This window comes from Lactuca serriola, chromosome 7, assembly GCF_051521515.1.
Source record: "Lactuca serriola cultivar US96UC23 chromosome 7, Lser_US96UC23_V15, whole genome shotgun sequence".
In the NCBI taxonomy this organism is placed as follows: Eukaryota; Viridiplantae; Streptophyta; class Magnoliopsida; order Asterales; family Asteraceae; genus Lactuca; species Lactuca serriola.
This window is the reverse complement of record NC_136414.1, coordinates 73771666-73785550: the sequence shown is the minus strand read 5'-3', so window position 1 is coordinate 73785550 and position 13885 is coordinate 73771666. Positions and strand designations below refer to the sequence as shown.

General features: G+C 34.7%; 2 protein-coding genes across 2 annotated transcripts; one reads left to right on the top strand and one right to left on the bottom strand.

Moving 5' to 3' along the window:
- The first annotated feature begins 2996 nt into the window (after positions 1-2996).
- LOC145064813 (uncharacterized) lies at positions 2997-7109 on the top strand. The gene is made up of 7 exons (XM_079012180.1): positions 2997-3434; positions 3970-4188; positions 4943-5065; positions 5177-5335; positions 5451-5564; positions 5658-6088; positions 6174-7109. Exons 1-7 carry the CDS (start codon positions 3017-3019, stop codon positions 6798-6800), a joined length of 2091 nt encoding a protein of 696 aa, XP_078868306.1. The 5' UTR covers positions 2997-3016; the 3' UTR covers positions 6801-7109.
- A 27-nt stretch (positions 7110-7136) lies between these two features.
- LOC145064096 (uncharacterized) lies at positions 7137-13635 on the bottom strand. The gene is made up of 4 exons (XM_079011611.1): positions 13456-13635; positions 8834-9229; positions 8256-8732; positions 7137-7211 (listed from the first exon to the last, which is right to left on the bottom strand). Exons 1-4 carry the CDS (start codon positions 13633-13635, stop codon positions 7137-7139), a joined length of 1128 nt encoding a protein of 375 aa, XP_078867737.1.
- Between the last annotated feature and the right edge of the window lie 250 nt (positions 13636-13885).

Below are 13885 nucleotides of genomic sequence, written 5' to 3'. Positions count from 1 at the left end.
CAAATGTGACAATTTTCTATGCCAGAGCCAGCTAACATCATTAGAGGCCTTTAATAGTAAACATACAGCAGGTTTGCCCACAATTGGTTTGATGTCTATTGTAAACACATCGCCATATCTTTTGGATTTGAGAAGTACTTCATCTGTCTTTGCGTTTGAGATGATACTTCCTTCTTCATTAAACACAACCTGATTTCCAGTACCTACAACAAGTTGCGAAACACTGATCAAGTTATGTTGAAGACCTTCAACATAAGCAACCCTGTTAACTGTGAATTGTCCATTTGTGACTTTTCCATAGCCTTTCACTTGACACTTGTGATTATTTCCAAATTTGACTACTCCGGCATTCTCCAAACTTCTATAATCTCGCAAGTTTTCCTTTCTTCAAGTCATGTGACGAGAGCAACCACTATCAATATACCATTTCGCATCATATTGCTCGTCACATATCACCTGCATTTATTGAAAAAATTTAGGAACCCAAAACTTATTAGGTCCATCATTAGTAGTTTTGAACAAATTCCTTGAATTTAAAAACCATGTTTTCACTTTATCTGAGACACTTTCCATTTTATGAATATCATCAGATCTAGATATTGAAATATAGTTATTCAACAGTTTTGGATTTCCATTGACTTTCATCTCATCCTTCACAACATTCGCAACTTTCATAACTGGTTTCATAACTTTCATAATTTAGTAGCAATTAGGGTTCTTTTATGGTGGAGCAGAATTGATTGAACTGAAGGCAAAAACAGACATAGATGGAGACAGACGGTTTTATAGAGCAAAACTGTGACAGATGGTGAGGATGAATAAGCTGTAAGAGATGGCGAAAGCGAGATGGATTAGGGATATTACTAGTCAAAGCATCTAGAAAGCGTAGAACAGTACGCGAGTTATGAACAATATCCGAGTTCGATGAACAGTTCCGAGTTATGAACAGTGTCCTATTTGGTACTGTTGCTAAATTCATCCTTTTTTTAATACATATATATTAATTATTAGGTAGAATCAATTTTGGTAGCTATTTAATGCGTATAAAGTTCTCTAATATTGCTTTATGCACACTCAAGATATGTGAGCATTAGCAGTGACAGACATTGTCGTTAAAAGTTAGAAATGTCACCACTAAAAGCTTTTGCGACGGTCTACCACCGCTAAAAGGTTGCCAGTGTTGCCTTGCTGCAAAAGATCCATATGTCGCCGATATTGCCCACCGTCGCCGGCAACGGGTCGCCGGTGATGGGAAGTCACGATTGAGGCAGGTTGGGGCTTTTTAACGGTGAAATTCTAGCAACGAAGACAGAACGAAGCGAATTAAAGAATCGGTGGAGTTGGATTTGGGAAGACAGAGCAAAAAAAGGAAAGAACGAAAGTTCATTATTTGCGCAGACTTTTAGCGGCGACACAAACGTATTAACAACGGTGAATTATTTGTGGCGACACGGAGGGAACTTTTGGTACCATCTATTTAGAGTATTAGCGGCGACACCTTCGCTGTCATTGGTGTCGCCACTATTGGTAATGTACGCAACGAAGGTCCAACCCATTGGATTTGCAACAAGATGGACGGGTAGATGTAAAATCAAACTTTCACATGGAACGTGGTTGAAGAACATTAACGCCGACGCTATTAGCAGCGACATCCACTATTGTGGTTGCATGCATTGTTTTGCCACGGTATAAATTGGTTAATTATTATAATGACGAGTTTTTTATTTTTGTACTACAAGTATATTATTGTTGAAAAATCAAAAATGAAATACACACCCACGTTTTTCAGGCCACCGACATATATAAACCCTCTCTCACTATCGACAAGATTCATTAGAATAAAGTAATTAGTGATAAAATAAAAAAAGATAAAGCAAAGAGGATGCTATAATCAAGTATTGAATACAACTTATTTTATATATATATATATATATATATATATATATATATATATATATATATATATATATATATATATATATATATATATATAGGGTTAGGTTAATGTGAGACGGCCTAATTTTGTGAGACCGTGAGACGTATTTTTTTATTTATTTTTTATTTTTTTTATTTTTTTTAGTTAATTCAAGTTCCGAAAATAATATTTAAAAAAAGAATTTTTTGATTTTTCCATTTATTTTGCATTTTAAAATTATTTTTAGAATATGTATACTGTAATATTCTATTTAGAATATTTCACGTATTTTTCAAAAAAAATAGGACTTTTTTTTATTTATTTTTTATTTTTTTTAGTTAATTCAAGTTCCGAAAATAATATTTAAAAAAAGAATTTTTTGATTTTTCCATTTATTTTGCATTTTAAAATTATTTTTTAGAATATGTCAGTGTAATATTCTATTTAGAATATTTCACGTATTTTTCAAAAAAAAAAAACGGGATTTTTTTTAGTTAATTCAAGTTCCGGAAATAATATTTAAAAAAAGAATTTTTGGATTTTTCCATTTATTTTGCATTTTAAAATTATTTTTAGATTTGGTCTCACGGTCTCACAAAATTAAAATGGTCTCAAATGAACCTGAACCTATATATATATATATATATATATATATATATATATATATATATATATATATATATATATATACTCTCACTATTAACAAGATTTAGTAGAATAAAGTTATTAGTGATAAAAAAAAAAAAAAAAAAAAGATAAAGCAAAGAGTATGCTATATTCAAGTACTGAATACAACTTATTATATATATATATATATATATATATATATATATATATATATATATATATATATATATATATATATATATATATATATATATATATATATAAGCATGAAGAAGGTAACTGCATATCAAACATTATTCATCTGCGTAGGAATTATCATCTAGCAAAAACAAAGTGAGTGAAAAAAGATAAAGCGGAGACTAAACAATGCAAGTATCGAATAAAATATAAAGCTCTTTACACAATATATAAACCATGAAGAAGTTAACTGCATCTACATCATATCTTACTCATACATACCCATTCTCCATTCAAATGGAAGAATCAATCCCTTATTTTGGACATCGTTTTGAACAAATACAAAGCCCTTATGTTCGACATCCTTTAGAACAAACACAAGAAGAGCATAAGTACTTATATGCATCGATTACTAATGTTTCTAACTTTGTCTCTGTGAAGCTTTCCAGTGCCCGCAATTACCATCTTTGGCAGACACAGATGCTTTGCCTCCTGGAGACTTACAATCTGCATGGCATTGTAGATGTAACAACTACCCGTTCAAGAGCTTTAAGTCCGGAGATGGAGAAACAATATAACAGTCTTGTCAAAGGTTGGATCTTTGCTTCAATCAGTGAAGAGCTACTTGGCACGGTTGTCAATCTTGACTCCGCCAAAGCAGTTTGGGATAAACTGAAATCGTTCTACGATCCAGTTTTGATAAGTTCTCAACAAGGTATCGTACCTATCTATCTTCTAAACAAATTCTATATTACAAATTATCTCACGCACGTGACCTAGCTAGGCACCTAGCTACTCTCTAATTAACACTTTCTTCGACGTAGAAAATGGAATGGTCATTATATGTCAAAAAAAATATAGATGACATTTTCCGTTGGAAAAAATTTATATGGTAATAATATAGATGTTTGTGTCCATGTATATTAATATAAATTTCTTAAAGCACATTTCCGTTTGTTTTATAGACATAATGGAACAACAGCCAGCAAAATATTTGTAGTAAATTATCATGCAATGGAGAAACATTATATTAATCAATCTAACCAACATGCATATATGTTTTCCGTTCCAGAGAAAAAAACATGCATATATACTTGTTTCTTTAATTCATGTAATCTGTTAATTTAGTGATTAGCTTGATTTTGTACCAATTGTGTAAAATCTTTATTTATCACGATTGATGTATATAATTAAAAAGGTTGTTATGGTATTCTTTTAAATAAATTTTTAATACGGTAATGCACATTCAGCTCAAACGAATAAGGAAGCAGAAACAGACACAGAGACAGAAACTAGAGGCCTAGATAAAGGTGAAATACCTTTGGATAGAGCTTATGAATATTTGTTGAAAGTCGACAAAGGTGCTCGTATACCAAAGAGAATGTCTGCTGCTTCAGAGGGTTCTTTTCACCGTAGTGGAAAATTTGGCGTCATCCTTCTTGTAAATGCTATTTATGCAAAGAATTTTGGTGAGTAGCAAAATATATATATATATATATATATATATATATATATATATATATATATATATATATATATATATATATATATATATATATATATATATATATATATATATATATATATATATATATAGGTTCAGGTTCATTTGAGACCATTCTAATTTTGTGAGACCGTGAGACTAAATCTAAAAATAATTTTAAAATGCAAAATAAATGGAAAAATCCAAAAATTCTTTTTTTAAATATTATTTTTGGTAGTTGAATTAATTTAAAAAAAATCAGTTTTTTTTTGAAAAATACGTAAAATATTGTAAATAGAATATTAAACTGACATATTCTAAAAAATAATTTTAAAATGCAAAATAATTGGAAAAATCTAAAAATTCTTTTTTTAAATATTATTTTTGGAACTTGAATTAACTAAAAAAATTAAAAAAAATCCTATTTTTTTTGAAAAATACGTGAAATATTCTAAATAAAATATTACACTGTACATATTCTAAAAATAATTTTACAATGCAAAATAAATGGAAAAATCAAAAAATTCTTTTTTTAAATATTATTTTCGAAACTTGAATTAACTAAAAAAAATAAAAAAAAATGTGTCTCACGGTCTCATAAAATTAGACCGTCTCACATGAACCTAACTTTATATATATATATATATATATATATATATATATATATATATATATATATATATATATATATATATATATATATAATAGAAAGCATTCACACTCTTTTTAATATGCTTCAGGTTTAGCATCGGATTTGCTCAGAAAGTTTCCTGAATTTGCTGTGAAAGATGATAATGTATTGATGACAATAGTTAAAAACTTTCCGAGTAGGCTAGACTATGGGGAAGCACTTATATATCCACGTAAGTTACTTTCTAATGCACTATATATAAAGTCTAGAGATAGTTTATTTTGTAATTCTTTTTTAATTTCCCTTTTCTTCCATGGTGATAGATTATGGTTTTTTCTTTCAGTACTCATGGGCGATATTTGTGAAAGGATAGTCAAGAGAGGTAGGGACTCGTTTGAAATATTAGTAGACTACTACAAAAACATAGTGGATGTGATACAAGAAATACCTGACGACGTGATCTTTGGTACTATACAACTTCTGCTATACTTAACGTTAATGGGTGAGCTATTGGTAACCTGTAACTCATGAATACAAACCCAGAATCAATCATATATTTGAATTAAAAAATATATCATATTTTACTAATGAAAGATTTGTTCTTAATTATGCTGCAGGCCCGTTAGCCATGCTTTCTTGGATTTATTTCATGCTTCGCGTACTCATGTTGATGCTTTATTTTCCGTTCTTTATGTTTTATTTGCTCTTCTGGAAGGTTGCAACAAGAGTAGGTATATAATGACTCAATGTCAGCTGAATTTGAGGTATAATTCCGAATATAAATTTGATGATTCTGTTTTAACCAATTGTTTTCCAACTTTTAGTTACACCCATTAAGCATATCGAGAAGAAAATGAAGGAAAGGAAAAAAGCAAAAGAAGTTCTGGCGTTGATATGCGATGAAATAGACAAGTTGGGGCACCCAGATGCACGTCGTCGCTTGTACACCGGACCAATTCACGAGGCTGCACGTCAAAATCTTTATGAGGTTGTTCATGAGATTTTAACGAGATCCCCCACAGCAATGCAATTTAAAGATGAAAGTGGTTACGACATTATACAGTTAGCAGTTATATACCGATCAGAACGAATCTACAACTTTATCTATTCAGAGCGTGAAGGTATTTATAGAACTATTGAAGATTCTTTTAGGAACAATATGTTGCACTTGGTTGGAAATTTACCTCCTTCACAGAAACTTAGACGAAGATCAGGTCCAGCACTACAACTACAAAGAGAGCTTCAATGGCGTCAGGTATATCCAAAATGTATTACTATTATCCTTATCGTGGGGGATCAATGTATATATTCGTTGAATAAACAGAGTAATTTTTTTGTAGGAAGTGGAGAGGCTCGTTGCTCCAATATGCATTACTCAAAAGAACGCTTTTATGGAGACACCAGATATGGTGTTCAGAAGGGAGCACGATAATTTGTTGAAGGAAGGAGAAAAGTGGATGAAAGCCGTAGCAGAATCATGCAGCATCACTGCAGCACTAATTACCACAATTGTATTTGCGGCAGCCATTACAGTACCAGGGGGAAGCAATCAAGAAACAGGCATCCCCGTGTTTACAAAAGAAATTGCTTTCACGATCTTTGCAATATCAGATGCAATCTCACTATTTGCATCCAGTACATCATTATTACTGTTCTTGTCGATCCTCACAGGAAGTTTTGATGAACAAGATTTTGTAGTCAATTTGCCAAGGAGATTGTTGATTGGTCTTTGCACCTTGATGTTGTCCACAACTACCATGATGGTTGCATTCGCCGCAACATTGTTCCTTGTCTTTTGTCATAAAAGACCATGGATGCTTGCTCCAATATGTGTATTATCATTGGTCCCGATTGCTTCTTTTGGTATTCTTCAAATGCCCCTCATAATAGATTTCTATCGGTCGACATATGGACACATCTTTGGCCTTCCAGAAAACAATAACAAATTGAAGACGAATGACATATAACTGTTTTTTGGTAAGTGAAACGATATCTTGGAAAGATGCATTCTAGGTCCAACAATTATATATCGACTTTTTTATTGTAAACTAGGGATAGGTGTGCGAGGATATTGAGTTTAAAAATAACATACACAAATATCTACGTATTAAGTATTTTTTTTATTTACAGAAATCAACATATTTTGTTTATGTATATTTAAAGAATATAGTTAAATACAAATTAACACATTACATTATTTAAAAAAGGAAAGAAATAAACATATGCTGATGACTTTTGTTCAAAATAGAATGATATTGTCAATCTTATGAGGTGAGAAGAAGATGTTTTTATCATTCATTGCTTTAGGTTGTTCCCATTTTTGTTGTTCCCATTTTTTTGATAAGCTGATTGAAGTAAAGTTTTGCTATTTCATTAACCTGGAATGATACACAATTGTTCACTACAAGATTATGAAAACAAAGCCGAATTATGTTTGTAACCTTTCTTGGAAATTATGTTAGTTGTATGAGTTGAAATTAAATCTCAAACTCATAATATAGTTCAATACATATCGATTGAAGGCAAACGGACAACAAGCTGTGCTGCTAGCCTTTTCTGAATGGCAAAATCAATTCTTTTGAAAACAACATTTGTGGATCTAGGAGATATGACATTAGAATGCATGATCCATTTGACTCTATTGAGGAGCTCCACCGCCTCTGATGCGAGAAAACCAAATGTATCAAATGCAAAAGGCACAAACACATGTTGATTTTCTATACATGCATCCTCGTGCTTCATCACTTTGCGCGTGGCGGCTATCAAAGCGGCTTGTCCAGCTGTGAAACCCCGTTCCCCAAACCAACGAGAGGAGAGACCCCAGTAAGATCCATACACGCATGCTTCCCTCCTATCCATCCAAAGACCAAAATGTCAGCCGGTCTAAGTGTTGACCTTCCATCCTGTAGGTCCGTCAAAAAGTTCACTGACGCTTCTTTCTTCACAGAAATACCAGCACGCCGACAAGCATCAAAGAGAACATCCCGAACCACATCATGTTTGTACTTGAAATCAGGGAGCTCTCTACAATGAACCGCGTGTTCCCCAAAGGTATCCCAATATGCCTTGCGGCAAACTGGGCATATCTCGTCAATTGAGAATATGGGATCATGAGGCGATAATGAAGGATAGTTCGGTACTCTGCAGGAGACATATGTTGGCCAAGGCCATCAATAGGGATGGTTAGCAGAAATTCCTGAGCATGAGGTGCTTTAAGACACTCAAAGACTGCTTTCTATCTGACAGTCATGTCGAAGTCGACTTCCATATCTTGGACGATTTTGCTAAAAAGGATACACACCAAAGCTTTTTGGGATTTAGGGGGCGGTGTCCTTATTAGTGAAACCGCTACAGTCAAATCCCGGAATCGTATCGTGAAGACAAGTCATAGCACATAGGTAATCCGAGTCCATACCACATACCCCACTGTCACATAAGATATGGTCTTGTAATGCCCAAGATTGGGCCCTCGAGGCTACAAATGCGTAGGAGGAAACCTCGTATGTCGAGTACAAACCCAAACCACCAAAACGAATAGGTAAGGAAGCCAGGCGCCACTGAATGTCTCCAAAGAAGGGGCCTCCACATACCACCATATCCTCGATAGACCTACGCAATCCTTTGTCAAAGAACAAAGCTGCCTCTTCTATGTGTACTGGCTGGCATGTCCTTACACTGAAGAAAAGTTTTGCAATACCCATACATGATCGAAGCAAAAGGAGCTCACTCTGCGGGTCACATAGTTGTGGAAGAAGGCCCATCAAATCAACAGCATTGACTGCTCTCTTCATGGCCAGCCCGCTAATAAACTCTGTGTCTCTGCTAACAGTCCCCCAAGGAGCTTCACTCCCAAAGAAGGTCTCCCTATATCCGTTGGGAATAAATCGGCACGAAGCTTCCTACCATCACAGGAGGGCCAAAAAATCTCTGTTTTCTTGATGTTCAACTCAAGACCCAAGCCTGGACCATGGAACCGAATAATGTTCAACACTCTAGTTACCTCCTCTGAATCCCCAATGACAGTCTCATCATCTAGATACCAAGCATGGAGAATGAGCTTACAATTGTCTCTAATCTTGTGCACATGCGGGTGCAAAACGAGGGCAAAAAGAAGAGAGCCCAAGGGGTCACCTTGTTGCACCCCAATGGCAGACCATATATGTTGGTCTCCGATATAAAGTCTCGTTGCTTTCCCGTATAAGAAATTCACCCACAAAGAAATGGAAGGGCACATCTTCTTAACCTTGTGGAGCAATGCTGATCGATCCACCAGGTTAAAGGTATTCGAGAAATCCATAGTCAACATTGCAAGAGACCCATCAGCATGGTGTTCACTTAACACCCTATTGGAACTGTGTAACACAGCTTCAACAATGCCTGATACACCAACCCCGAACTAAAAATCATTGAGGTACTTGGCTATTTCTTTACCCACACCTTTCATGGCAACCTTGGAAACCAGACATCTCCATATAGTGCCTACTACAATCGGATGGATCCCGTTGTTAGGTTTAAGTAGAGGCGTGAGAGGAGCGGACGCAACAAACTCTGCCAAAATGGTTGGACATCTTCTTGCTAACCATAAATTAACCACTAAAGTGAAAGCATGTATGAGATATGTTAGTTGGCATAGTAAAAGAAGGATGAAACAAAAAAAAGCTAAAGACGACATACGAAAAGGTAAAACAAATGGATTTAAAGGAAATAAAGAAAATCAAATTAAACAGAAGATGGTAGGGGTGTTCCTTTGATTGATCGGTTTCATCCGGACAATCAAATGAATTAAAATTTGTTTTGAAAACGTGGATCTGGATAATCCAAACCAAATTCAAATTTAATACTGACCAACCAAATTACAATTCGGATGTATTGGATTTTACAATTCAGTTTTCAAGAAACAAAACATTTAAAAGTAAGTATCACATGAATATTCATCGACTTAAACAAAAACAAATTGTTTTCTTGGGAATGAAAATGTATGAGCAACTATTCAAACATTTTATTATAATTTAATATTTTAAAAATATAAAAAACTTTTGAGAAATATACACTAAGATATTTTATTGGATAATGCTTTCTAATCTATTTAAAAATACTAATAATGTAATCTAATAAATAATTAAAAGATGTATATTGAAAATAAACAAAATAATAATTCGCTTTTACTGAAACCTCATTATTCAAAATTTCAAATATCCAAACCAAGAAGTCATATGAAAATTTTGCAATTGGACAATTCAGTTTTATTTAAACACTAATGTAACGCCCCAAAAATTCATAGTAAATTCTCATTTTTAAAACAATAAATCATACAAACTAGTTGATCCAAAACCGATCAAGTGAATATATTATTTAAACATCAGAGTAATATCGTTAATTGCCAATGCAGAAAACTTTGGGGAAGTTGTGTAGTCACGTCAGACTCTTCCTTTTCGAACCGGAAGTATTTGAAACCATAAATATGAAACCGTAAGCACAAAGCTTAGTGAGTTCCCCAAAATACCACATATCATATATACAATAGAGATTGCTATGTGCCAACCATAATCTTGTCATTATACCATGAGCCGTATCATGGTCTTTCCTTACCAGATCGGGGGCAAACATCTTGGGTCTTACAAACTAGTACCAAGAGCCACCTCATGGTCTTCAATGCAAGTATCACATCGACAATAGCATACTGCATATAATTGACAGGGTCTGATCCCTAGTCTTGTAACCAAATTTTCGGGATCTACTTCTAGGTCTTTCATACAAATGCCAAGGTTCATCCCCTAATCTTCCTATATAACATAAGTTAATGGGCCGACATTGGTGCCTTCGACCCCCGAGTATAGTGAAGAGAATCACCTGAATTACCAAGCCGACTAAGACGCTCAAAGCCATGCAACCGCCACTACAACACTCTTATCACAACATACAAGGTCCAACCTTAGATTAAATATTGGAATCAGCCATCTTGGCCAAAAGTCAACCCAAGTCAAAAGTCAAAGATCAAAGTCAAAGGCCAATGTTGACTTCAGTCGACCGCTACGTCGTGACCACTTATGGCCACGTCGTGGCCCTCCAGCAACAGTCCATCGCGATATTTGTTATCGCCACGTCGTGGCGACTTGGTGTCATGCCATGGGCACTGAGTCTTCAACAACTCAATGGATTAAGCTATTTCCCTTGATCCTAAGGGCTCCAAAGTTCAGATCAGGTCCATATTATTGTCTAAATAGATAAAGTTTCCAAATTTATCCATTAAGGCACCCAAAGAGATCAATATCTCAAACCTTAGGTCTAAATGAAGCCAAAACCCATGATATCTTAATCATTAAGCCCTTGATCTGAAAAAGTCCTTAACCCAATTACTCCAAAAGGTTTTCTAATACCAGTTCCATCATAAAGGTGGAAACTTTATAGACACGCATGTCCAATACATGTCTAAGATCCATCTTAGTTCAAAATATTAACGTTAAAGGCCATAACTTAGGTGCGTCATCCCCCAATTTCTCGGCCAGAAAAGACCGATTTTGTTTATGCTTTTAAAATAAAATCACAGTGTAATCTCTCCAATAAAATATGTGGAATTTGACCTAAAACAAAAAATGATAAAAATATTTACCAAAGCATTTCTTAAAGAAATGTATTTTCATTTCATTACGAAACTCGGGATGTCCACATCGATACAGACCAAAAAGATAAGCAATATATTATAGGCATTACAACAGTTATTTACATCTATTGGCCTATAATCCAAAAATCCTTCGTCATCATCCAACTATGCTCTGGGTCCACTACCTGTATTATAGAAAGTTGAGTGGGTGAGACTTGGGAGCCTGGTGAGCATATAGGGTTTTCAACCCACAATAAATTAATTTATTAATTTTCATCAACCAACAATAAATTTTTTAATTTCATCAACTAACAATAAATTTAATAATTTCACTAATCAACAATAACCCTGATTACTAGTTTCTATTATCCTTAATTTATGTCCCTTAACATCTAGTAAAAGGGACCTAGCTTAAGGATCATAATCGGGCTAACAACAATGCTTATGGGATACTTCTGCAGTTTCTTAAGGTTCCACTCTAAGAATCCTCTATCATTCACTCATTCATTCCAAATATTGTCCTAAGGTATAGGCACAAAGTTCATCGTTTCCAATAGCACAAATGACAACATTCTCTATTAGGCACAACTGCTAATATTATCCTCCGTCGGCTGAAAATCACTCAATCTAAAATTCGAGTTTCGGGTTGCATACTATTTTGCCAAATCTTAGAAAATTCATAATTTCCTCATACAAAGTCAGATTTAGACATTCTTTTTATGCACGCTCTCGGTTTAACGAACACTGCGACTTTCCTTTAGATTACTAATGCTAAAAAATACTTTATCGAAAACCCACTTTTTACGTCACACAGTGTCGTGTCGATTTTGTCGCGGAACTTTGACAGGTTATAACTTCTTCGGTATAACTCGGATTTCGGTATTCTTTATATCTCCGGAATCCTTGTTTCAACCATTACAACTTTCATCATAGATAACGACTTGATCAAAGATTTATATTAGACGCTTATTTTTATCCTTAATTCATTAAATTATAATAATTATGTATAAAAGACATAGTACTCAAATAATACATCTTATTATTTCAAAACAAATTACAAAGGTTGACCTAGACTATTACATCATCATTAATGCCTAGCTTTGAAACACGGGCGTTATAATTCTCCCCCCCCCCCCTAGGATGATTATGTCCCTAGAATCATACATCAGCAAACAAATTTAGATAGCGACTCATCATGCCACTCTCCGTTTCCCACATTTGTATGTTTCCATTGCATAAACACTAACTCGACCATCTTGTATCCACTACTAGAAAAACAGCCTTTTACGACGGGCAATTATTGACACACACTAATAGAGGACGCGCATGTGTGCGTGCCTTAAAAATTTATGTCAGTTTTCCAAAATTTGAAGGATAGAAGACACGCATTTTTACGCGCCCTAAAATTAGTGTCCGAAAAAAAACATGGAGGGCACCTATCATATGAAGTGTGTCGTGTAAGGGTGTCGTTTTATATTTTTTAGGAAGCGCGTTCTCCATTTTTTTAATAGACTACGGGGGGAATGAAATCCCAAAAAAATTAAACAGCCCGCCTCTTTTTCGCCTTCTAAAATCCTCTACCAAATTAAGAACCCTAAAATAGACTAAACACATTTTCGATCATTTATCTTTGATCAACCCAAGCGATCGAACATACCAACACCTTATCCCCTACTAATACTCTCCTCTTCCTATTCATTCTCCAAATTTGATTTCTCTCTTCCTCCCTCAAATCCCCCAAATCAGTGATGTCTTGTAATTTTATTCCTCCCTAAAATCGGCGTACGTTATATAATTGGAGCAATTTTTCTTAATGCATCAGATTATCGTATAGTTAGAGCTAGTTGTCTTCTGTTGCATCGTAGTTCTAACCAAGAACAGTCAATCTCGTATTCTTCTTCTCGTCAAACAGGTATTATTCATCTCATATTTCTGGCATTAGGGCTCTTTGGTTAGCGTCATTCTTTTGTTGCTGATTCCATATCTGTGTTCCCAAGTAGAAAAGCTTCTTATATGCAAACTGGCCCAACATAAGGCCCGCTTGCAACTGGTTCTAACCCGACTGGACCCGATGTCTGCATCTCAACGACCAAACCCGCAGTTATCGTAATCGCCGCACCAAAAAAAATGGCAGCAGGATCCGATTCCGATTCTGCACCCCCCTCCGCCAACAACTTCTCGTCCGCCGCTAAGGGTGGCATGACGGTGGAGGAGTGCGAGACTATGATCCAAAGAAGCCTTAGAAGTAATTCTGCATAACTTTTTCAGATTCTTACACCCTGTTCCCGAGTGGAATTTAAGGAGCGAAAGGTTATGTGGATCATGTTCCTGAGTTATTTTTTGGAATGATTCGGAAAGAATGGATAGGATTTCGGAGGATTAACTTCTCTCCTAATCTTCCTCCCAAATTGGAGTGATTTGGAGAGAAGAGAATCACTGGTGAAGATAAAT